The 27,205-nt window shown below is 32.8% G+C and overlaps 1 protein-coding gene across 1 annotated transcript; it reads left to right on the top strand.

Moving 5' to 3' along the window:
* Positions 1-151: 151 nt before the first annotated feature.
* On the top strand, positions 152-14,423 carry LOC149476224 (dymeclin). Its single transcript, XM_089712178.1, has 17 exons — positions 152-296; positions 1,499-1,646; positions 2,949-3,095; positions 4,295-4,421; positions 5,001-5,122; positions 5,732-5,851; positions 6,113-6,249; positions 6,628-6,840; positions 7,776-7,852; positions 8,439-8,561; positions 8,930-9,055; positions 9,661-9,823; positions 10,193-10,291; positions 10,450-10,508; positions 10,872-11,042; positions 11,636-11,761; positions 12,424-14,423. Exons 2-17 carry the CDS (start codon positions 1,507-1,509, stop codon positions 12,571-12,573), a joined length of 2,100 nt encoding a protein of 699 aa, XP_089568304.1. The 5' UTR covers positions 152-296; positions 1,499-1,506; the 3' UTR covers positions 12,574-14,423.
* Positions 14,424-27,205: the final 12,782 nt, after the last annotated feature.

The following is a 27,205-nucleotide window of genomic DNA, read 5'->3' as shown; positions in this document are numbered from 1 at the left end:
GTGCTCGATTGTGCGAAGCATTGCTGTAGTTGGAACATTCAACGGCATTATGCCGCTTAATGCGCTCTAGTGCTGTAATTGGAAAACGGGGCATGTATAGTTTTCCTTCCCGCGTCTAAAAGTTCTGTATCTAGACAAATTAATACATTTTTAGGACTTCACGATGACACTGACAATTGACATATTGTCAATGAATTCGTGGCGTAGAAGTTATAATTGTGGTTTTAATTCGATGGTTTGTTGATGAAAGGTGTCGATTAATTTCCGTGCATACATTTAACAATATTTACAATAAGGTAAGATTTTAAAAACTGCGGACTGATAGTGTATTGCAACAATCTTTATAAAAAGCTGAAACCCGTGTGAATAAATCAATTTTCCGCAAATAAAACAATAATCAATATTGCATCGCCTATACCGACTCTAATTAGGAAAATAACACACCTAGATAAATTATATATTACGATCTGTGATAGTGTCAGTTTATCCCTTGTGTAGAAATATATTTTAAGACAAAATACCTACACTTTGAATTCTTATTACACATAATTCTATCAAAATAGGTATATACCTACGTCAATTACGTATTTTTTGTTTATCAGCTCTCTTTTACGTTGTAGTCGGATATTATTTTGAAGATGACATTATATTTTAAGCTCCTAATTGTTCAGGTGGGACAGAGAAACATCTATACTAATATTATAAAGAGGAAAGGTTTGTATGTATGTATGTATGGTTTTCACGCATAAACTACTGGACCGATTTTGATGAAATTTGGCACAGATAATCTTTACACCCTGAGAAAGAACATAGGCTACCTTTTATTGAGAAATATGTACCACGGGCGAAGCCGGGGCGGATCGCTAGTAATCAAATAAATATATAATGGCTAAAGCAAATAGTTGCATGTTTAAGTTTCACGTTTATTTCAACACAGAATATATTTGTACCATTGAATTGTAAATGTTAGGAAACAATCTATACTAATATTCTAAAGCTGAAGAGTTTGTTTGTTTGTTTGAACCCGCTAATCTCAGGAACACATATTTTAATATATATCTACATATACTACTATAACAACTTTCTTCCTTGATTTATGTGTTAACTAGCTGCGCCCTGCGGTTTCACCCGCAGTGCTCTGCTCCTGTTGGTTTTAGTGTGATGATATATAACCTATAGGCTTTTTCAAATGGGCTATCTAACACAGAAAGAATTTTTCAAATGGATCAGTATTTCCTGAGATTGGCGCATTCAAACAAACAAACTCTTCAGCTTTATCACTACATAGTATAAAACAAAGTCGTTTTTTCTGTCCCTAAGTCCCTTTGTATGTTTTAATCTTTAAAACTACGGAACGGATTTTGATGCGGTTTTTTTAATACAAAGAGTGATTAAATAGGAAGGTTTTAGTGCATAATATATTAGGTTTGAGACAAAGCGGGCGAAGCCGCGGGCGGTAAGCTAGTAATATATAGATTAACACAAACATTTATTACAGTATCCACAATGGGAATATCAGTGAGTAGATATTCTGATATATCTACCAACGAGGTGGTCGCCAGGTTTTGTTCTAATGACGTTATATGTCCAAATGATCCCTTTTGGAATCAGCTATTGGCCTTCAATATACAGCTGCCGACTAATGCGTAAGTATTAATGTATATCTATACTATCTATACTAATATTATAAAGAGGAAAGGTTTGTATGTATGTATGTATGGTTTTCACGCATAAACTACTGGACCAATTTTGATGAAATTTGGCACAGATAATCTTTAGACTCTGAGAAAGAACATAGGCTACCTTTTATTGCGAAATATGTACCACGGGCGAAGCCGGGGCGGACCGCTGGTCATAAATAGCTACATATTGCACGCCTCATAAGCGAAGCGTTGAGGTGGGTACTACTGTCACTTCGCGCAAAATATCTGATTTTTCAAACTTAAAATGTCTTTATGTATCATACATTGCACTTGTAAGATAATACATACACACACATATTAAGAAAAAACACTATTTTTAACGTTCATGATATTTTTTATGTCATTTTTGTTATTTAAACTAGTTAAAAAACAGTTTAAAAAAGTTCTGTCTTGGACGTCCGTGTGTCTGTATGTGCGGATCCTTTTTCTTGTTAACACGATAGCGACCGAAATACTTTACTAATCGAGTCTTTTTTTTTCTCTTACGCTTGAGTATGCTCAGGAATAGAACCCTTTCATTTTTCAGGGTCTGATTCGATGTGGTTTAATTGTTATTAAATAAACAAAAATAATAATTAATAAATATTTATTAAAAAAAAATTATGAGGCGTGCACTTTTGGATTTTCCAAATTATTTTATTTTTTACAATCTTAGCTTTGTCTAAATTTAACATATTGTTTTTGTTGATCAAAATCATTGTATGGAATAAGTTTAACTTATTATAACTTCTTGAATTTTTTTTTATATAAATTTATAATCACTCAATAGATGGCGCGCGGTGTGTCCCTTAAACAAATAAAAACTGAAAGAATGGAATAAATTCGATTGCTCTGGCGGGTCTCGAGTGGCTTTATTGGTCAGGCATCCGCCCCAGAATGGCGCGATGGGAAGCGGGTTCGAGTCCCGCCTCGTGATCGAATTTTTTCTATACTTTATAAATTTATATTTATATAGCATTTGAATGCCATAAAACCAAAAATATCAATTTTTTTTATGAAATTCTTCTTTGGATTTCTTAATATTAATCTCCTGTTAAGACATCCTAAATTGTATTTAAACATTAAAATTATATATTTAGTTATTCTATGAAAATGAAGTGAAAGTGTTTGTTCATTTAAAGGAGGTATTATTATCCTCTCTAAGCCATTGTATACCATCTCTTGCCAAATCGAAAACCATTAAACCAATATTATACTTTTCCATCCACTTTTAAACACAAATTTAATAACAATCTAATATTTCAGTGACGAACAGCTAATTTTCGATGCAAGCACAGAAACATTGCTACAAAAGTTCCTGCAGAATAATCCGCAGACAGGCAACCTTGGTTCCTTAGTGCAAGTGTTTATTACAAGAGCTACGGAATTGCTGGCTGCACCAAATACAGATAAGTAAGTTGTTAAGAATATAAAAAAGTGAAGTCCTGTGTCCCCAAGTGGGGTAAGGGGCAGATGCATTATGCATACATCTGTTTCACTGATCGATTATCTTTAGGGACAACTCAAGTAGGTGAGCCTTCTGTGTCCTGCAAGACCGAGACTGACTTCATCTCAACCAGGAATCGAACCCAGGACCCCTCGGTTCTACGCTCACGCGTCAACCACTGTACCAAGGAGGTGTTAAGAATATACATCCTACTAATATTATAAATACGAAAGTTTGTGAAGATGTGTAGTGTGTGTGTATCTTTGTTACTCTTTCACGCAAATACACAGCACACATATAGAGGGTAACTTAGATTAACACATAGGATAGGTTTTATCCTGGATATGCCACGGAAACGGGAACTACGCGGGTTTTTCTTTGAAAACGCGGGCGAAGCCGCGGGCGGTAAGCTAGTAATTAATATTTAATCCTGATAATTAGATACAGTGAATAAGAATGCACATAATTAATATTTAATTTTAATTAGCAACTTAAACAGCATTCATAATGAGTTTAATTTTAAAGTTAATTAGATGAAATGGAATAGAACTATAATGAAGCAACAAGGCAGGCAAATATCTTTTAAAAAACATGTTGTTTCAAAATGTTATCATTTAAACTATTCTGTTAAAATATTACTGCATTATTTACAAAGAAAGATTTTATTTCTATGTATTTATATTATTTTAAAATAATGATCACAATTTGTAATAGTTGCATCATTGCATGACTTAAAACAATATTTATGAAAAAATTATAGTTAGCATAATTTAATTCATTGTACATGTGTACATTCCTATAATATTTAATACCTATATTATATTTTGCATTGTCTTAACTAAAACACTTTTTAAAACCAACCTAAACATACTGAAGTTAGAGTTGAAAGTAATGAAATAACCATTATAATCGATGTAGGTAGTTGATAACAAAACGCAGCAAGTCAACGACTATTAGCAAAGTGAGGGTAGTTGGGTCGAACGCCGTATAAACAACGTCCAAGCCTCTAGGCACGATTTGAACGAATGCGCCACGAGTCAAAGGAAGGTGGCATTTTATAGTATTCGACAGCTAAGCATGTTCTGACAGGAAATAGTGACAACTATTCATCCATAAAAATATTAAATCAAAAGTTACGTTTAACAATATCAATTTTTTCTTTCAGTGTTATGTTGGCATGGCAAAGCTACAACGCAATATTCTTCATCAGATCAGTAACCAAATATCTAGTGGAAATGGTCCCTGAATATGAGTTGTGCAAACATTTAGATGTACAGGCGAAAGTTGTTACGGTGAGTTTAGTTTTTATGGAAAACTTGCAGTATGGTTATGTTATATAAAACTAGTATTATTTAAAGGGGATAAAAGTTGTTTGTAGATCAATAATGTTATTGTAAAAAAATACACCCGTTAAAGTATTCATTAAAAAAATTTTCATTAACTGTGGTTCAATATTCACCTGTTCATTAACTGTGGTTCAATATTCACCTGTTCATTAACTATGGTTCAATATTCACCTGTTCATTAACTGCGGTTCAATATTCATTAACTGTGGTTCAAGTTTCACATGTTCATTAACTGTGGTTCAAGTTTCACATGTTCATTAACTGCGGTTCAATATTCATTAACTGTGGTTCAAGTTTCACATGTTCATTAACTGTGGTTCAAGTTTCACATGTTAATTAACTGCGGTTCAATATTCATTAACTGTGGTTCAAGTTTCACATGTTCATTAACTGTGGTTCAAGTTTCACATGTTCATTAACTGCGGTTCAATATTCATTAACTGTGGTTCAAGTTTCACATGTTCATTACCTTTAGTTCCAGTATACATATATTACGTAGTTAAATAAATAAGTCTTTTATTACAGCCACCACAACAAGATCCAAACCAAGATAGTACAGTGGAGCAACCAAAAATAGTCACTGGAGAGAGTCGAGTCGAAATGTTAATAGATGCACTGATAAGCCTTATCATTGATGTGCCGATTACGTAAGTATGAGAATTTGAATTATTTTTATACTCGCTTTCCGCCCGCGGCTTCGCCCTCGCAGTCAAATAAAAACCCGCATAGTAACCTATGTCCGTTCTCGGGTATCAAAATATCTCCATACCAAATTTCATGAAAATTGGTTCAGTAGTTTAGGCGTGATTGAGTAACAGACAGACAGACAGAGTTACTTTCGCATTTATAATATTAGTATGGATATACAGGGTGGAAATTTTCTATGGGCCCTAGAGGGAAAGTACTTTAAATACTGGAGATAGCAATTTTTTTCTCATGAAACATTCCTTTATTTAAAAAAAATGAACCCAATATATAAAAAAATTGAAATTTTTCTTGCTTGCCCGGGATTGAACTAGCCAAAATGAAAAAAATAAAACTTGATATTTTATTATTCAAATCGATACAATAATGTTAATCTGCCGAAAAAATACTTGCCCTTACAAATATAAATATTACGAGTACTATCCCTCCAGGAGTCCAGGGCCGATAGAATATTTCCACCCTGTATATTGGTTTTTATAATTATAACCTATACAGCTAAACCGCTTAACCAATTTTGATAAAACTTCTCCCACTAATAACTCTATTTTCAGCGACAACACATACCACCTACATTTAGAGTGTATCAACACGCTACTTGTTCTTATGTCTGTCTATATGTTTGCTGGTGTGCACGGAAGCACTAGATTGGTGGAAACTTCTCTTATATATAGGTAAGAGTATTAACTTATGTTTGTATGTATGTTTGTGACTGACCCCCTAACGGGGTAGTCTTATAGTAATTTTTGAAAGGAAACTTCTTTAGGCGCGTTGAGAGTAAAATATCAAGGTAGCGTCATGGCAATAACGTCACGGCATGGAGTAAGGCGACGATTTTGGTATCTTTGAATCTTGCCAAAGAAGTTTCACTTCTGACACACACGCTCATTTTTAATACATAATACTTAAACATAATTATTTATTATTGTCCACAGGACGCTATTTCAAGGTCGATACAGTATGCACGCACCATTATTAGTGAAGACTTTATTAAATAATTTATCCAATATGGCGCCCGCACCACCGCAATTTGGGTCACAAGGACCCGGCAGTATGCTGATTAATATTGCTTGTGAGTATTATATACTAATTATATTAATGTCCTATTTGTCAGTTGTCCTACAAACTGCGTAATTCTACTACATAATCCTAAAAAAAAATATAAGAATTTACCCATCTTCACTATACAGGTGGCCCAAACCTTGACGTCAATAATTTTTTAGATGCTTCACATTGTGGGCTATCAGAATATACCCTATGTATACGAGGCGATTTTTCCTAGTCTTCAAGTTACGGTTTTCTAATTTGTTTTTCACTTACACGTCTCTTCTCTGCTCTCCTAAACTGATGGTAAATATATATGCATTGTATAATTCAACGCCCTACTAAAGGTAGGTCTACTTGAATAAAATAATATGCCGAGTTTGATGAGATTTATCTTTTCTTGCAGCATCCCTCTGGAGCATGTTATCACTCAGTTCTCCATCACCCCCAACAATATACAGCGCTCCACCGGCCCATAGACGGGAACTCGCCGAACGACTCGCTAGAGAACATCCTTTAGCTAACCAGTCGTGTTTACTACTACTGGCGTTAGCCAATCACTCGATAGACGACGATAATCTGTATAGATGTGCGTTGTTGAAGTGTGAAGATGCTGCCGGTAAGTAAATGTGACTAAACAAACACAAAAAATGCGATACATAACCAAAAAAATACAAAAAATCTATTGTACATGACGAAAAATAATTATAGCAAATTACTATGATTAACACTGACTAACTTATTAACGGATTAAGTGACTGACCAAGACAACTAACTCATTGACACACTAATAAATAGTACCTAAAGTGCAAAGAGAACACCCTCTAGCTAACCAGTGGTGTTTACTGCTACTGGCGTTAGCCAATCACTCGATAGACGACGATAATCTGTATAGATGTGCATTGTTGAAGTGTGAAGATGCTGCTGGTAAGTAAATGTGACTAAACAAACACAAAAAATGCGATACATAACCAAAAAAAATAACAAAAAATGTATGGTGTATGATAAAAATAATAATGCAAATGACCATGACTAGCACTAAGTAATTGACTATGAAACTAGACCACTATTTCAACAAAATAGTGCAAAAAAGTAAAAAGTGAACACCCTCTAACTAACCAGTCGTATTTACTGGCGTAAGCCAATCACTCGATAGACGACGATATCACGATAATCTGTATAGATATGCATTACTCAAGTGTGAAGATGCCGCTGGTAAGTGACTAGAACATACAAAAAACAGTGTTGGTACATGACTTAAAATATGATAGAAAATGATTGGGACTTACACTTACTTATTGACTAACTAATTGACCGATTTACACTCCAGTAAAATGTGCAACAAATATAACTTTTTAAAATATTCCTAAAATTACTTTTGGTCAGGTCAAATCCCAAATTGTCAGAATTTTATTTATATAATTAATAGTAATAGAAAGTAGGTTAAATATACTGCAAGAGGATTTTCGGCACCTGTTTGCTATGTGCTATAACAATTTCAAAGCGCTCTTCTTAGTCTGTTAAATAAGTATTCAACTTGAAATATATTTACAGAAACATCAGCGACCACACCACAAAAAGATACAAATCTTCCGGGACAGATCACACCGCCACGGATAGACATGGTGGCTGTAAGTTATATTTATTCTAAGTATATTTTTAACTCACATGAATTTTCGTTTTGACAGTCTTTTTATGTATATTTTTTTTTAATTACCCAGAAGAAAAAAATAATTCCGTTTAGCCATTATCTGCTTTGATAGTTAGTCGAATTACTATATTGCCAAGGACACTTTTTCATTCATAATTAACTCAAACATCAAGACTTGTCAAACAAAATTGCACTATATTCCCACCCCCACAAGGCACTATGTGCGATGACCGCCTGCGAACATTCATATCATAATTTTCAAAGACTTGCCAAGCCAAATTGCACCTTATTTTCATCATCATAATCCACAGATTTGCTTCAATTGACTCCATATATCTGTCAAACAAAATTTCACCTTATTCCCAGCTTCATAAGTCTATCTTATACGTACTACAATATTATACATTCTCCAAAGACTTCAAACAAATTTATACCGTATTTCTAGTTACACAAGGCGCTATGTGTGTCATAATTGACACATTCGCTCTATCAAACTCCATACATCTGTCAAACGAAATTACTAGTTATTTAAATACTTGTCAAGCAAAATTGCACCTTGTTTCTAGCTACATAAGGCGTTATGTGCAACCGCCGGGTGCGAACATTCGACACTATTATTATATTTGATGCTACATTCGTGCAAAGCGTACAAACGTCATGTCGCTAATGAAACGCATATTGAGAATTTGGTAAGTGTTTTATATGAATATGTATTTGTATTTTTTTGTGATTTATGAATTAATAATTTATTGCATAAGCATGTGATTTAAAATACTGTTGCTGAAAATATTTTTTTTGAAAGTATTAACATAAGATACGTGTTTGTTAATTCTGAAAAAAAATTAAAACAAACAGCTCTAAATGCGACATATTATTACAGTAAATGCTCGATCCATTTTTCGGTATTTTTTCGCCCTCTGAACTCAATTTATTAATACAAATAGTGTCAATAGTGCGAAGTACTATGAAACTTGTCCAAAAAAATATATTTTTTGTATTTTTTAGCCTTTTTTACATTGATATTTTCATTAATAAAATAAATGTTTTTTTTTAACAGATAGTACCAATACTTCAAGTGCTATACAACGCGCCAGACAGTAATTCGCACCACATATACATGTCTCTTATAGTGTTGTTAATATTGACTGAAGACGAAGCGCTTATTAGAAATGTACATCAAATTGTGAGTATTTTTTTTGTAGATTTTTAAGCTATTGCATAGCTTCTATCGCGGGCCTTGAGCGCGGGGACCGAATCCAGAAATTCCGTAACGAAAAAACCTCACGCTCCCCACGGGGACGGGCGCAGAGGTGTGGCTTGAAGGCATAGCATGCAATAGCTTTACCGCGGCAGTCCCCGAGTAACACACGTCTTTTTATTAATGTGATGTTTATATCTTGCTTGAAGATTGTTTAGTGTTCTTATGTAGTTTTAATAATTCTGTCGAAACATTTGTTTGTATTCTAACGCGGATTAAAAATATTGGCTAGATTTTTTATAAAAAATTAAGTTTCTGAAAAAAAAAATTGCAAATACATGATATATTAAGACTGTAACAACACAATAGAGATTTTTATTTCTTCATTTTACGCGTCTACATTCTTACTTCATATAATACTATTTTTAATTTGAATATTCTTCCCTATTTAACTGACATAAAAAGTTTTTTGGAAAAAATAAAATATTTACTTGTTAATTTTTTGCAATATTTCCTTCACAGATGTTAAAAATAAACCTAACCCATGACAAAAAAAAACTTTTTGTTAACTTCTATTTTTTCCTTCACAGATGTTAAAAAACCTAACCTGGTACGGTGAGAGATCAATATCGGAGATATCTCTAGGTGGTCTGATGGTTTTGGTCGTTGTTAGAGCGTTACAATACAATATGGCGCGGGTTAGAGACAAATATCTGCACACGAATTGTTTAGCGGCTATCGCTAATATGAGCTGTGAGTACTATCATCACTGTCAGAAGTGAAACTTCTTTGGCAAGATTCAAAGATACCAAAGTCTGACGTGACGGTATTGCCATGACGTAACCTTGAAATTTTACTCTCAACGCGCTTAAAGAAGTTTCACTTCAAAAAAATATGGTCTAAAAATAGCCTATTAAAAGGTGGTCAAAATGTCCGAGAGACGATATATAAAAGATACATTGAAATACACACCTTATATCATGGCAGTAATGTTCAAAGTCCGTTGTATCTCTCATTAGAAAACTCTGCCTAATACACGGTTAGGCATAGTTTCGCTTCGGACACTTTTTCATCTTGATTATTTAGCATGAAAATTTCTGAAAAAAACAAATATATTTACAGGTGAATTCCGAAACCTTCATCCATATGTGGCGCAGCGGTTAATATCATTGTTTGAAACTTTGACAAAACGAAGAGCTAGGTTGTGCAGTGAGATTGAAGGTATGTACAGACAAACAAATGAATAATATTTCTCTTTTTTGACGATAAGTCCATAATGGAGTCATGATAATAATAATTATATTATGTTGTTTTTTTTCTGAATTTGGAAAAATATGATAATACTCAGTAACTCAAGAAAACACTAAAATCTTTTACAGGTGGTGATATTAATAGTATAGAACTGCCGCATCACGCGGAAGAAAAGACTGAAGAAATTGTAAGTTCATTTTTTAACACTTGTTTTTAATTATTATTAATGAGGAAACAGAGTTTAGTAACTCAATGGAAGTCAAAGTAAAACATCAACATTTGTGTAAACATGCAACGCATCACGTAATCTCTAAAGACAAACTGGAAAGATCAGGAATAGTTACTTGGTGAAAATGTATTGCCATATAACATAGATTTCTTCTGCAGTAAAGAACTTTTATTTATTTATACTTTATTGCTCAAGATAAATTACAAATTGAGACTTAACCTAAGATACATTGTAACAAACGGCGGCCTTATCGCTTAATAGCGATTTCTTTCAGACAACCGTTTTTTTTCACATCATGCTAATTTCACTTTTTATTTACAGATGGAACACATAGCAGTACTGGACGAAGTACTGCGAATGTTACTAGAAATAATAAACTCCTGTCTCACACACCAATTATCCAACAATTTGAACCTTGTGTACGCGCTGCTTCACAAGAAGCAGCTGTTCCAGCAGCACTCGCACCACAGTATCGCGCAGAACGTTGAAATGGTGAGTAGATATATTATAGTACAGGGACAAAGTGGACCTTGTGTACGTGCTGCTACCACATAAAATTGTTATAAGAAGACATTTTTATAACAATTTATATTTTCTGTTATAACGCGTTACCCTAATAAAAACTAGTCGGAAAAACGCGTGTAAAAGTCGGTTTTAATTGTAACAATTACAGCTTTAAAAAAAAAAATAAAATAAAAAAAAAAATAAAATAACATTTATTTGCCAAAAACATGGTACAGAGAGGTGTGAAGAGATAATTGTTCAGCATGTTTCGCTTTGTATAAAGCATGCAAATATATGCGTAAAACAGATAGGTACTAGAAATGTTTTTTTTAAAATCATGCTTGATTTAAAATGTTTATAATTTAAAATCATGCTTGATTGTTAGGTACTCAAAACGAGTAGATAGTTTATAATAGTTTGACGTTAATACCACGCAAAAACAGTAAGCATTTTGATTTCACACACATTACGCTTTTGTCTATTTAAATAATACCGGCCGGATTATGAACCTCCTTTTTTTGAAGTCGGGTAATAAATTAGAAATCGATTGCAATAATTAAAGTATTTATTACCATTTTCAGGTGATAGGATATTTCTCAACCCGCCTTCAAAGGGTGCAAGAAGGTGCGGGAGGGGAGCTCGGTGTAACAGAAGTTTTGCAATGTATTAAAAAGGGAGCGGAACAATGGTCTAGTGATAGACTAAAGGTAAGATAAGTGTTAGATTAAAAATACCTAAGTATTTTTAAAGTTATGAATATTTTAAAATAGCGATACGAAAGCCAAAAGAGTTACCATGATTCAATATCTTCATATTTTGTGGATGAATAGTTGTCGATATAGTTGTCACTATTTCCTGTCCGACCATGCTTAGCTGTCGAATACTATAAATTGCCGCTTTCCTTTGACTCGTGGCACATTCGAACGAATCGTGCCTAGGGGTTTGGACGTTGTTTATACGACGTTTGACCCAACTACCCTCACTTAGTTAATACTCTACTAATACTCGTTGACTTGCTGTGATTTGTTATAAACTGTCTACACCAATTAGGTAGTTGTGTAGAATAGCAGTACATTTTTATGTAAACAATGTAAACTAACATAGTAATTAAGAAATAATACTTACAAGTGGACCTCTGATGTTCTATTAATAAATAAATTATTAAATTATTATTATTTATTACATTCAAATTAATATTTAACCTAGTTCCCGTGCAATTTCTAAAAGTATTATATCCGGTGTGGGAAAGTGATGACGTGATGACCTATACGGTCGGCTAAATGACGTAACGGTGTAATTTTTTTTATATTTTAAGATACATATAAAAAACCATAAAACGAAATATAATAATTATTTATTAACTCCACAGAAATTCCCCGACCTAAAGTTTCGTTACGTAGAGGAGGAACGTCCAGAGGAATTCTTCACTCCCTACGTATGGTCGCTAATTAGTTCATGCGGGAACATTTACTGGGCAAGTGAGTGCGCGACCAGAGCTTCAACCGAACTGCTGGCATAGTGGCGATACACGGGTATTTATATGGCGAGGAGTGGCTGGATTATATAACTACCCGCAAAAATTTTGAACTGGATATTTTAATGTGAGATATAAAAAAAAGTGGATTTATTGACAAATGTGGGATTATATAGTGTGTGAGACGGTGAAGATGTAATGTATGAGCAATATTGTAACTACCCGCATAATTTGAAGTTATTTTTTAATTGTTTTGGACACATTGTATGACATAATAGCTCACAAATGTATAACCAGAGGAATTTTTCACTTGCTAATAAAGTCATGTGGTAATATTTTCAACTAAACTGCTGCCATAGTCTTTAATCTTTATAAAGCGAGGAATGTGTGGATTTTATTACTACCCGTAAAAATTTTAAAGTGGAATTTTTTGATAAATGTGGGAACTGCAGTGCATGTATATGTATATTATGTAATGTAGAAAAATTTTTTTGACTACCCGCATAATTTTTGAGGTGGTCTGTTGTCGATTTTTGGCCTACTACGGATATTACAGAAATTGTATGTATAAATAAATATAGATCTGTGATAGCCGAATTTTATAACTACCCGTACGATTTAAGAGTTGGAATGTACATTTTTGCATCACAGTCACTGACACTGTATGGATCCAATATGTCATCAATCTAAGATGAAGCTACAGTTATGAGGAATGAGATGTGTGAAGAATTTGATAACTACCCGCATTATTTGGATTCCAATTTTATTTTTATCGAATATCAGGATTTTATCATTGCCTGCATGACCATAGAATATACAGTAAATGGAACGGTTCATGTTAAAAACACAAGGTAATAAATATGTGTAAGGAATTTTGTAACTACCCGCATTATTTCTCAGTAAAATTTTTCATGATTTTTGTAACCACTGCAACTACATATATACAAGTACCGTAGTTGTATAGGTGATGAATTGTTTTAACTACCCGCATAATATAATTATTGTTATTTTTGATTATTTTATGATACTTACTTGACAATGTATTAAATGTTGGAAAAGCAAATAATAACTACCTATATGCGTCTTTTGAAACCTATTTTTGTTTCTACCTCCAAAATAAAATGTTTTTAATTGACATGTAGGTAGTAATTAATTTTACTTATATATTTAAATGTTTTATTATGATTGAACTAAAGCTTAAAGAATTATAGAAATTGATAAGGACCAAAATTGTATGGATATAATATTTTATGTACTGCCTAATAGTAATAAAACTATATTATTATCATGTGGTAATAATTAAAAAAAGACCGTGTGTGCTGAGCACACGTGTCAGAAGTGAAACTTCTTTGGCAAGATTCAAAGATACCAAAATCGTCGCCCTACTCCATGACGTGACGGTATTGCCATAACGCGACCTTGATATTTTACTCTCAACACGCCTAAAGAAGTTTCGCTGCAATAATCTTCCTTCTTGCTGCTAAATAATATAGTTATCTATAATAGGATTGCACATATTATGTAAATAAATTTTTTAACACTTTCATTGTAACGTTTTTTCGCATTTATAATGTTTCAATGCCATTACAAAATGAAGCTCTTCTCCTTATAATAGCCCCTAATAATAATAGCTTTTAAGAAGGATTCTGTTTTTATGTATTAAAGTATGTTGGTCAGTTGGTAGCCAATTTAAATGTGTTAAGTCGAAAAATCTTAGATTTGAATTACTTCTGGAATATAGGGTGTACTTTCAATATGATGGTTATTTATATAAAAAAATAAAAAAGGTTTGTATGGGGTAAATATAAAAAAATGTGTATATATATTATGTATTAAATTGTATCATAATACGAAATGTATAAAATAATTGATTTTATTACGCGAAATTAGAAAAAGCATTTTTTTTATTTAGAATTTGAACAGTTTATAATATTGTTAGCTTGATAAAAAAAACTCACCTTTTCCACACGAACGAAGCAAATAAGTAGAAAATTTTCCTGAAAATATCATATGCTTGTTGCCTAAGTTTCAATTATTCATCATCATCATCATCACATACGTTCCCACTGCTGGGACACGGGCCTCCTATGAGGGTACAGGCCATAATCCACCACGCTGGCCAAGTGCAGGTTGGATGTTACATGTCGTCGAACTTTTGATTCTTCGTCAAAGTTTCAATTTTTATATTATTTAGATGCATATTTATTAAGCTGTTGCATAGCTTCTATCGCGGGCCCTGAGTGCAGGGACCGAATCCAGAAATTTAGTAACGAAAAACCTCACGCTCCCCACTCCGACGGGCGCGGAGGTGTGGCTTGAAGGCATAGCATGCAATAGCTTTACCGCGGCAGTCCCCGACTGCCACACGTCTGACGTCTTTTACTTTCACTGAATTTATCTTAAAATATATAATACATATATTAATTTAGTCATAAGCTATATATGTAATTTATTCATTGTAAATACAATTTAGTCTTCAATTAGTTTTAGTATAATATAGTAATAACCATTGCAATATTACTTGTAATTTATTTAATAAAAAATGGTATGCTTTTCATGTCTATTTATTTCAAACTCTATTCAAAAACTTGTCTATATATTATTGGTCTATGGTTTAATTTTTTTATTATAATTTGGTTTTTTATCTGTAAACAAAAATGTGTGGGTTTTAATAGGCTCTTATTTTGCATAGTATTTTAGTGTCATGTAATATAACAAAATGTAATATAAATTACAATAAATAAAATAATATTTATCTACTATTGTTTTTCATTTCTCTCTAACCCCCTTAGATCTGATAGAACTTCCTACAATAAAAATACCTAAAGAGTTTAATACTAATTACTATCCTCAAAGTGATCTGCACAACAATATTAACTTACTAGATTTCCGCCCGCGGCTTAGCCCGCGCTGTCTAAGGAAAACCCGCATAGTTCCCGTTCCCGTGGGATTTCCGGGATAAAACCTATCCTATGTGTTAATCCAAGTTACCCTCTATATGTGCGCTAAATTTCATTGTAATCGGTTCAGTAGTATTTGCGTGAAAGAGAAACAAACACACATCCTCACAAACTTTCGCATTTATAATATTAGTAGGATAGGATAGGATGAGAACATCGCGCCTCTTTACACCCACATAGCTTACACCACTTTTGCCTTAAAATTCTTAAAAACCATGTACTACGTTACAAAGACAGCACTTTGGAGCATTTCTTAATGTATTTCTGGTTTCACAATTTGTCATGAACTGTGACGTCACACGAAGCGCGCCAAATGGCCGCGTCCGCGTCGTTTGAATTGTCGATTTGAGTTGAGTACATATTTTAAAACATTTTTTTTATATACTTACTTCTAAGTACTTTTTGGCGGCAAAATTTTTCTCCCCTATATAAAATGTTATAAACTATCGGATGAAAAAAATAAAAAAATCATGCATATTCCATATTGCAACATACAACATACCTAGTAGGTTACAATTAATAAATTTTTAAAATTTAATATTCATTAAAACAACAGTTTAAAGTTAAAAGTTTTGCAATATGATTCTCAACGTCTTTATTTTTTAGAATTCGTTGAATAAAAATTGTTCAAGAAAAAGTTTTTTGTTTCTCTATTTTACTAAGCACTACACAGTAATTACTAGATTTATTATAATAACATAAAATTAATTTGGAAATTACTGCATACTGCTTGCAATAAAAGGATAGTATTCACCACAGTATTCACAGATAGTATTATAACAAGTCAATAACTGCGTTAAAAACAACCGACTTCAAACTTGCACTTGCAACATTTACAAATACAGACAAAAATGCTCATAAAATAAAAACTACTGGGCCTATCCGAATAAAATTTTTATGGGACCAATTCGACACCATCCCGCATCGAACAAAAAAAGAATCACGTAAATCGGTTCAGAAACCACGGAGTAATCGGTGTACATACATAAAAAAAAAAAAAAAAAAAAAAAACATACCGGCCGAATTGATAACCTCCTCCTTTTTTTTGGAAGTCGGTTAAAAATCGATATTTTCCAAAAGACCAGCATCCATGTTGTTCATATAAACGTCACGTCAAGCGGCTTGGCTGTCTATCCTAAAACCATAGCCTCTCCGCCCGCAATATCTATTTAAAAAAAATGAATCAATCAATCGCGTTCGAAATTGTTTATTGAGTGATTGTGATTGTTTGTTTTTTTAAATCGTTAGCGAAAAATCTTAATTTAAAACAAAGAGTGAACTTAATCGGACGTATATTTGTTTAGTGATTTTCAAGCTGTAAAATACGGATGGTAGCTCAGTGCCGACAGGTATGTTCATTATCATTGTTCTTTACAACATTTATTTTATGTTCCAATTTTATTTCCGCTGCTATAAATATTATTTTCCTACTCACAATTCAGTATTTGTAAAGAGCACAATTCGATTCATTCTAGAAATATATAATCGTGGTAAAAGAAATTAATTTACCCTCAGAAGTTTAATAATTTTGATTAGAAATTAATCATCCAAAACAACGGTTAAAAACCAGTTCGATACAGATAGAAGTCGCGAAAATTGCCTGTAGCACCTGATTATAATATTTAAAATTAAGTTAAAAACGCATTATAAGTTAATTCTTTCTAAAATTAATCATAATCCTAATTATCCTTGAGTATTCTTCAATCTTCATACAATCTTAAATTTGCAAAACATTAAATACAATTCATTTCCCAATTACATTGGGGATGTCGTTTTGGGATCATGGGGAGTGCCTAGTATGAAGTAGCTATTTGTAAGGAACATAAAAGTTAATATATGACAATTAGGTAGTTAATTATTATTCATTTCTTCCTATCACAATTCACAAACACTATTTCATCAACTGAGCACCCATCCATCCTTCCACCCCACTTAACGTCGCTTACCCTAAGCCGGGTGGTGTTTCAAGTCAAATATCTCCATGAGGAGCGGTTAATTTAACTTATTAGTTATTTTAATTTATTTAATTTATTAGTTTTAAAGTAGGTGTTTCAAGTCAAATATCTCCATGAGGAGCGGTTAATTTAACTTATTAGTTATTTTAATTTATTTAATTTATTAGTTTTAAAGTATTAAAATACAGGGTGTACCAAAAAGTAGTGATGAACGGAAGCTGAGAGGTAGAGGACCTAAAGGGCTATCCGAATCACCCCCATGTATGTTATGCGATTTTTCGTATTTTCGGAGTTATGACGTTTTTTTCAATTTTTCACCTATCGCCGAGTACGATGATATTTTCACTCATGCTGACGTCAATGATTGCGGAAGATGCTTGATTTTTTTTGTGTGCTAAGCTGAAAGATAGGCCAATTCAGTATGGTAACATTTACTATCGTTAGATCTTTGAATGGAATAAAAAAAAGAATTAAATGGCAAGAAAGATAAAATTACCCAGTATGTTCACCACTTCAAGGGCCCGTAAAAAAATAAAATCACATAAAAAAAGTTTTCCGTTTGACTTTTAAAAACTTGCTCTATCTATCAGATAGCTACCCTGAAAATTTCATTTAATTATTCAGAAAGCTTCAATCGAAAAATTTAAATCAAAATGTGGTAAGTGCAAAAATTGAATTAACTTGATGATCATTAAAACCAATAAATAGGTGTTTAATTACCAGAAATTTTTAAATTAACCCCGCTGTTGCTCAATGCAAGTGCGACATCACCGTAAAAAGTTGTCTTTTAAATGTCTGAATGCCCTTTTATCATTTTTAATGGTTTCTTCTGCTACTATGAATTTCCGGGTTATTTCGTCCAAATTGTGGCAGTCTCTCGTCTTTGTAGTATCCCCAAGGAAAAAAATCAATAGGGTTTATGTCCGGGGACCGTGCAGGCCAGGCTAAAGGGCAAAGATACCCTGAAAGATGGATTGGTCGTTGCAGCCTGCGCATGCGCCGGTGATGCCTGCCTTAAAGCCTGGCCTCCACGGTCCCTCGACCTAAACCCCATTGATTTGTTTCAATGGGAATACTAAAAAGACCTCGGCTACTTGAGAAAATGCCACAATTTGGACGAAATAACCCGGAAATTCATAGTAGCAGAAGAAACCATTAAAAATGATAAAAGGGCATTCAGACATTTAAAAGACAACTTTTTACGGTGATGTCGCACTTGCATTGAGCAACAGCGGGGTTATTTTAAAAAATTCTGGTAATTAAACACCTATTTATTGGTTTTAATGATCATCAAGTTAATTCAATTTTTGCACTTACCACATTTAGATTTAAATTTTTCGATTGAAGCCTTCTGAATAATTAAATGAAATTTTCAGGGTAGCTATCTGATAGATAGAGCAAGTTTTTAAAAGTCAAACGGAAAACTTTTTTTATGTGATTTTATTTTTTTACGGGCCCTTAAAGTGGTGAACATATTGGGTAATTTTATCTTTCTTGCCATTTAATTCTTTTTTTTATTCCATTCAAAGATCTAACGATAGTAAATGATACCATACTGAATTGGCCTATCTTTCAGCTTAGCACACAAAAAAAATCAAGCATCTTCCGCAATCATTGACGTCAGCATGAGTGAAAATATCATCGTACTCGGCGATAGGTGAAAAATTGAAAAAAAACGTCATAACTCCGAAAATACGAAAAATCGCATAACATACATGGGGGTGATTCGGATAGCCCTCTAGGTCCTCTACCTCTCAGCTTCCGTTCATCACTACTTTTTGGTACACCCTGTATATTCCAAGGTATATAAAAACAGATGATAAGATTATATCACATGACATCTAAATTGTGGTTTAGCATAATGAGAAATTAATCCAATTGCATAAGAGATACTTACAGAAATTTTTATTGAATCAAGTATATATTATATGAAATGATCAGATTTATAGTTCAATGAATGCACAGGGAAGTCCGTGTTTCCTAATGGGGTGTGGGAAAATGATCGATTTTCTTTTGGGAAATGTAGGTCATCAGCCTTCTGAGTCCTGTCATTCTGTCACATTTTTCAATCCAGAACTCGGAATAGGTGTAGAATATAGGCAGGTATTTGCACACAATTTATCACTACAAATATAAGTACTATCTCAATCAAAGAGATTTGAAATTAAATAACATCTAAGGATGTTCTGGCATTATGTCATCAACTGAAAGGCCTGTGTGAGTATTTATAAGAACTATAAATATTAGACTCTGCTTGCGTTCTTAAATAAAATGCCATGGGAATGAGAATTTTAATATGGCAAAAAGTTTTCAGTCGCCCCCTAGTCTCCAGACACAAAAATCATTATTAAAAATCGTGAAAGAAGTACAGACAAATACAATTTTGCATTCGTAATGTCAGTAAGGAACTTGATATTAACTACTAGCGGTCTGTCCCGGCTTCGCCTGTGGTAGATGAGAACTATCCTTGTACTTCAAGGAATATGATTAAAAACAGAATTACAGTTGGTTCAGCCGTTCTTGAGTTTTGCGTTACCAACATGTTTTTATTATATAGATTTTCCACCACGACAAGACACCAAAACCTAACTTCTTATATTTTTATATGAAACCTTCAATATTAGGATATTGGACAGCATCTTTCTCAAGAAAATTCTATTCTTATGAGGTAATGTCTATTTCTAAATGGAAAAATAGAGCTATTACACCGATAAACTCATAAGTGAACCCTTGTACTGTGGAATTTCACAGATAAAATATAATTATGCAACGCTCCTACATTCCGCTAAACCAATTAAGATTAAACATAGATTATCTTTATGTTGTTCTCATTAACCTGTAGAATAAGATTGTATCTATGGATCTTTTTGTTTTTGTTTTTTTTTTTTGTTTTGTAACTGTGGGAATGTTTGCAACATTGTGGAACAATATTTATTAATTATACAGATTATTGGTACATAAGAGGGATTTTTTTTTCTTTATATAAATAAATTTAAAGTGAAATCAAGTAAATTAATTATGTAATTACTCTGTGATTGAAGTTCCATGTCTTTTAATAGGGTAGATTTTGACAAGAGTTTCAAGTCCCATATGCTTATTCCAAGTTTATTCTCACTGATAAATCAAACACTGATTATGCAGTCCAACTAAGAATAGGATCAGCGCCATTTTGTGACGTCATAGCAGTTAATTCAAAATTATGGATAGTTAAGCAATAATTATTTTATGTAAATTTGATGTAGGAGTCAAGCCAAATATAATAAAACATGTTTTTTCAAATCACATTTGACACAAGTACATTTGCCTTAGTTTTCTTGGTTTGATCGCGTTTTACACTAGCTAAGTACACTAGTTTATTTTTCTTTTTCTTTATTAGGGATTATTAGGGATAATAAACAGCAGAACAGTGGTTAATTTTAATACTTGCAACAAATGCTTATAAGAAAAAATAAATATAAATGTGCACATAGTACTAAACAATAAATAATAAAGAGTTAGTTATTGCTTTAAATCTCACGTATTAAACAACGCTATACAACGAGCTTCCTACCTTTAATTACCAATCATAATATATATACATAATACGTTGTCGTTACGTCGTACCTAACAACGTTTTACACACACCATAGAGGAAGTCCGCTTCAAACTCGATAAGTTAGATAATTTAGCGCCTTGTTTGATAGCTAGTCTTCATACATAGGGTAAATATAGATTGATATGTAAGCCTGAGCATCATGGTGTTCACACTTTTGTGTTCGTCATTCACCTCACTCGCCAAAACATTCGTATACGAGTGTCGTTGCGAACCATTGTTCACATTCATTTTCTTCGATTACATCGCGAATTTCAAAGCAAATAGCGCGTGCAATGTTCTCATGCATGTTCGTTGTTCGCACGAATGTGTAAATGCACCATTACGTGCTTATGTACGTTGACACACACACGTATACCTATAAATTTTAAATGATGTAGATGGTACGTCCTCAGTCCTCACGGACTGAGCCAATGTGGCTTAGTTTGAATTGCCTCACTTTTCTAGTCACAGTTTCTAGGCGATACTGTTCCAAAGAAGTTAGGTTATATAAAATAATTGAATTATTATTCAACAAAGCGTTAATTATTTATCCATTGGCCGTTTGAAAGCGTTCTGAACGCCTTACAAGTGGTCCGCGTTTGGATGTGTATGTCACTTGCATCCTAATTAGTGTATACTAGCTGTGGTGTTGGGTTTCTCTTGTCGTTTTATTTTTTTTGTGTTTTAATTTGGGCCTTAAAAAGTTTAGAAATAAATATATTCCATACGATAGAATTTTGGATTTCTCAACCCTAGATATTCAGCGACCAGCGGTAGGAATCTACGTATTATTCGAAAAAGAAAATAAGTTATAAAATAATGTACTTTCCAATCACTCTTTGGTTTGGTAACTTTGGTTGGGTTATAGGATAACTAAAGTCATACACACATAAATTTTGAACTTTTCAAAACACTTCATCAAATATTTGGTACTTCTTCAATTTTGAATAATTGCTATGAAAAACAAACATTATTATGTATTACTTTAAAAGTTTATTCTAATAGTAATAAGTAATAACATACAGACAGGCTTATCAACCGTTGCATTCCAATAGAAAAATTATTTCACACTCCCTTTTTTGGATGACATCGGTTTCCCGCCATGAGTTTTGACAGTGACAGACGCGAAGCAGCGCGCGCGATCGTGTGTTCGAAATTTAAAATTTCAATGAAAACATTTTGGAACCTTTGTTTTCGGCCAGCGTTCTATTTTCTTTTTTTTTCGGAAATTATGTATGTGAGTCGGCTTATTTTAGAAGTTCGAACCCAAAGAGGAGTGATTTTTAAAGATTTATACCGGAAAAAAAGAATAGTTGAAATATCTTTCGTTTTTTATAGTTTAGGTGTTATTCTCCATACACCATTATTTTTGTTCTCCCTTTTGTATCTTTGAAATAATGGTCACAGATAATGGCAATAGTTTTGCAATTAAATTATTCAATTGAAGTTACATCGTCCGATGCAGACACACAACAGACTACAAAAGAATATGTGAAAACGAAAAAAAAATACAGTCCCGTTTAAATCTAGAATTGCAAAACGACTAGCGAAGGAGCGCGGCTTTGTTTGCGTTCCTTATTACAAGAGAAAAGTGATTAAAACATTTTGAATCTGGCTCAATTCCAACGAACTCATTCTGCAGTTGTCAGAGCGGTGTATACGCAAGATTTACAGATAAAACACAGGGTTTACTACAAGTAGGTGTGTTATATGAAAATTTAGTGCAAATTTATGTGATATTTTTCATTTAAAATTATTGAAGCTGGTATTTGTAAGATCTAAAAATATCAATTCTCTTCCATCTATAGCGTCATAAAATTTCCAATAAATGAAATTACTTAATAAGGGTATCATGAAAATCATGAAAAAGATACAAAAATTACGCACTCGACAACATAAATAAGTGCCTATAACGTGAAATGAGGTAAATTATATTTCTACCTATTTTTGATGCAATAAGAACTACTATAATATTTTTCATTTCTGTAGCTATTATCGCAACTACCAGAGTTTATTTAAGTCTTTCTTAGTTTACTTTACATATTAAAACATAACATTTTCTTAGCTTTAAAAACAATAAAATGAGTATATTATTACAGTCCAACGTTGAACTGCAAGCGGTATCGAATAAATTAAGGATGATAATCTCCTCGTCCGTTTGATGCTGTCCTCAACTAAAATAATACTAAAGCTGCGTTCACATGTGTATTTATATAAAATTATTTAACCGACTGTGAGTTAAATGAGGGTTATGTTTTATGAATTGAAAGTGTTTGTGGGAAGGTAAATGTATTTCTAAGCACATTCTAGATGGATAAGTGAAGTGATTTATAAATTATGTATTACTAGATTTCCGCCCGCGGCTTCGCCCGCGTTTTCAAAGGAAAACCCGCATAGTTCCCGTTCCCGTGGGATTTCCGGGATAAAACCTATCCTATGTGTTAATCCAAGTTACTCTCTATATGTGTGCTAAATTTCATTGTAATCGGTTCAGTAGTTTTTACGTGAAAGAGTAACAAACATCCATACATCCACACATCCATACATCCATACAAACTTTCGCCTTTATATAAGATTATTATTCACTTAATATCTTTAGTTACGTAATTTGTGAATTGATATTAAATGTCTTCTATGTGCGATTACAGACTAAAATCTATCTTTTTATCAAATTTTATACCATGTTGCACTTACATATCCAATAGGTTTAGCAAATATTTCTGTATCAAATTTTAAAGAGAACCAAATAGTAGGTATATTATGTGTGAATGAGTAAGAAACATCCATCTATTCAATTTTTCAATGTGACCACTGACCAGTTAAAAATAAATATAAAATTAACGGATATTTTAAAAACTTGAGCGGTTGTAGACACAGCGACTGAACGATCTTTCATTTCTAAGTACCGTGTTTATTCTGAATATCGCGGAAGACTCTGTTTATTCACGTGGTTTTGTTTATGATTCATGACCGATTCTTATAATATCTCTATTGGATGCGGAAATATCAGTTACATATTATTTATGTATGTTTTATTTGCGTTGTTAGCCTGTAGGGTACTAAATAATGTTGTCAGTGTGAAATTCTAAAATAACTAGTTAGTCGAAATTGTAATATATTTAACAAGTTATTTAATCACGTAACCATGAATTTATTCGCTTAAATATTATTTTAATTATTTCATTTCATTTTTAATCCTCTTCATATTAGTACATACTTGCCGATCCAAACGACATCGTCTGCTCTCAAAAGGAATATTATGTAGAAACTTGTTTAACATTTTTCCAACAACATTTCCTCATTTATGATGTTTGAGCCTCGTTAAATGGATTATCTAATACAAAAGTAATATTTCAATTTAATATACTAATCAGTTGTTTTATCTTCATTTCTTTCATATACACAATCAAAATTAAATAGCTATAATTAACCACTTATTCCCAAAATCCGTCGACAGTATGTCAGCGGTCGCATAACGCGACGTTCGGGTTATACGGGACTCATAAATAAGTGCTCGTCGATATTATGGTGAAAAATATTCCATTTTTAAAAACCTTTTGTTATCTGTAGCGCCGCGCTGTTGTGAAAAAAATAGCGTTGTGAAAAAATGCTGGCTGGTTGTTTTCATAGACACTTTTTTGTCTATGTACATTCAAAATTCGAATTTATTAAAAAAGAAACGATGTTGATTCTGGTTTCGAAATGAGACGAGAGTATATCACGATATCTGTAATGCGATGTTTTCTATTCTATGTTATATAGATATGGGGTATTAAAAAAAACAATAGTAACAATTTAATTATATAAATATTCTCCCTTTATGCATAATATGCTTTTACAGCCGATTTAAGTTAGGTTATGCCTTATTAGTCTCCAAGGATAGCTCAAAGAATAATGCCTTGTTATAAATTTAAAGTTAGCCAAAAGAGCCGTAGCATAGCTAATATGAACTAGCGAAGAATTTAAAAACGATACCAAATTATCTTTTTTGTCCGACTTTAAATGAATTCTTAATGAGTTTGGAAATTAGATTTTTTTCCATGTACGTACGTCGGTAAATCAGTAACGCATGTACCATAGCAAAGATACGTCCAAAGTTTAATTGTTTTTAATCTGTAAAGTTGTTTTAAGTGTACTGATAATAATTAAAAAAATGGAGTGTAGCAAGAGTGGCAGAGTGCGTGTTGTGAGGATTCAAGTTTGTATGTTTACCTTTTTTATATTGAATGGTTGATTCATAAATTGATACGTTGGCGTTGATAGTCGCAATTATTTTTAAATTTATTTCAGTAGGAGATTATCACATGATTAAATATAATTGAATATGTATAATATTTTCCAGGCAAAATATAGCTAAGTATATTTTATTAATGTAACTTGTGCACTGTGTAGTAGTCAAATAAATCAAATAAGTACATAATATAATTGTGAGATGGGTTGTGATAGCATTTTTTTATGGAAGATTCAATAGTAGATCAACCCTAAGATATTTTTATCACTTATCGATGACAATTTTAGCGTCTAATATTATGGAGCAAGTTATACAAGAAAAGTGAGGAATTAATAAAATTATTCGTCCGTCGCGCTAAACACGTGGGAATAAAAAATTCTTATGTCCGCGTTTTAATCTTATTTCTTTATCGATGTCGTCTTCACAAGGAAACACAGGGTTATTCCATGTTTAAAAGGATTTATTACAGCCATAAATTATAATATAGAATGGCCAGTCTTAATTTATAGCAAAATAAATGAGGGCAAATGCCAAACGTAAAACATACGAGATGATGGTAATATTTTATGACGTAGAATTTAAACGTCACGCCAAAAATTGTGGCTGGCAACATTTTGAAGTTTCCTCATTCTTGTGTTATCTGTGTCGCATTCGGGTTTTGGCGGGAAGCCAGGCGTTACATCATGGCCGATGTGAGATGACGTAATATTTGTTTATTTGATTGCAATTTGCAGTTTTTGCCGAGTAATTTAATTGATAAGTCGTTATAGTTTGAGTTTTAATTACGCTAATTATAGCTGTGGCTATTATGACCGGTTTTGCATTGTTTTGAGGTTCTCGTTCCTAATTTAATGTTAACATTGAACTCTTAATTGTCTTGAACCTAGATTGAGTGTATTCCAAATTATCCTGTCTTTTACAACTTTACAAGGCTGATAATAATTTTCTGTCAATAAAATTTTTTCACTTTGTCCTAGGAAGCCATTTATTAGTTACCCAGTGACACACTTACAAAACGAATATACAAGACCTCCCAAGCAAAAAACACGTACGACAGCACCTATAAAAAAATGAATACAAACACTCGAAAACCATAACCATCCTTCTGTCGCAGTCGGATAAATATCCACAAACACAAGTGACAAGACAGCACGTATAAGCGAAATATAGAACTCGACTCATGACTCAACTTCTTAGATCTAAATTTATTAACAACTTTACCTTTTTTCATTGGCACAAGGCGGTGGACACATGGTGGACATTTTTAAAGTCACTTTTTTTGTGTGGTGTCTCTCAATGTTAGCCAGAAGGGCTTCTACATTTTAACGCGGACGCGTTTGACGTCACTCTGAAATGTTATGTATGTAGGAATTAATAAGCAGTGGATACTGGTCTTCTCATATGTATTTTTGAGACGTCGCGCGCCATGATATTGTTGTTTCAGTATAACAATGCGTTGAGTTGCCTTGTTTTTGCTCACCCACATTTTGTTTTATTTCGTTCCTTTAATGTAAAGGTTGCCTGGTAGAGATCACTACCTAGCGATAAGGCCGCCCTTTGCTTTTTTTAAATTTATTGTCTATTGCTTTTTGTTTTTATGTCTATAGCAATAGACGATTTTCATTTCAATGCGTATTTGTCGAATGTTCGTGCAGTGGTGCAATTTCACCTATTCTATCCCGGGTATTTTTTCATTAAACAAAATACTATTCTTATAGGAATACGTAGTATCTATGCCTTTTCATTTAACGGTAACTAAAGGGGACTTTAAATTGAGCAATCGTTTCAAATATTTGTTATGTTTTTTGTAAATTAAACACCTACCGATTTAGAAGATCTGCGCCTGCGCATTATTCATTATTCATATTGATAAACGCATCTGTAGTTTACATATATATATAACTTTTTCAAAGTAACATTCATCTTTTGTTATTACAGAAAATAGAAAACAACTTGA

Source organism: Colias philodice, chromosome 28 (genome assembly GCF_061535455.1).
Source record: "Colias philodice isolate Cphi_HAF_F1 chromosome 28, ilColPhil1 Martin Lab GWU primary, whole genome shotgun sequence".
Taxonomy (NCBI): domain Eukaryota; kingdom Metazoa; phylum Arthropoda; class Insecta; order Lepidoptera; family Pieridae; genus Colias; species Colias philodice.
Note: the sequence above shows the minus strand (reverse complement) of the source record. Positions and strands in the feature narration are given on the sequence as shown.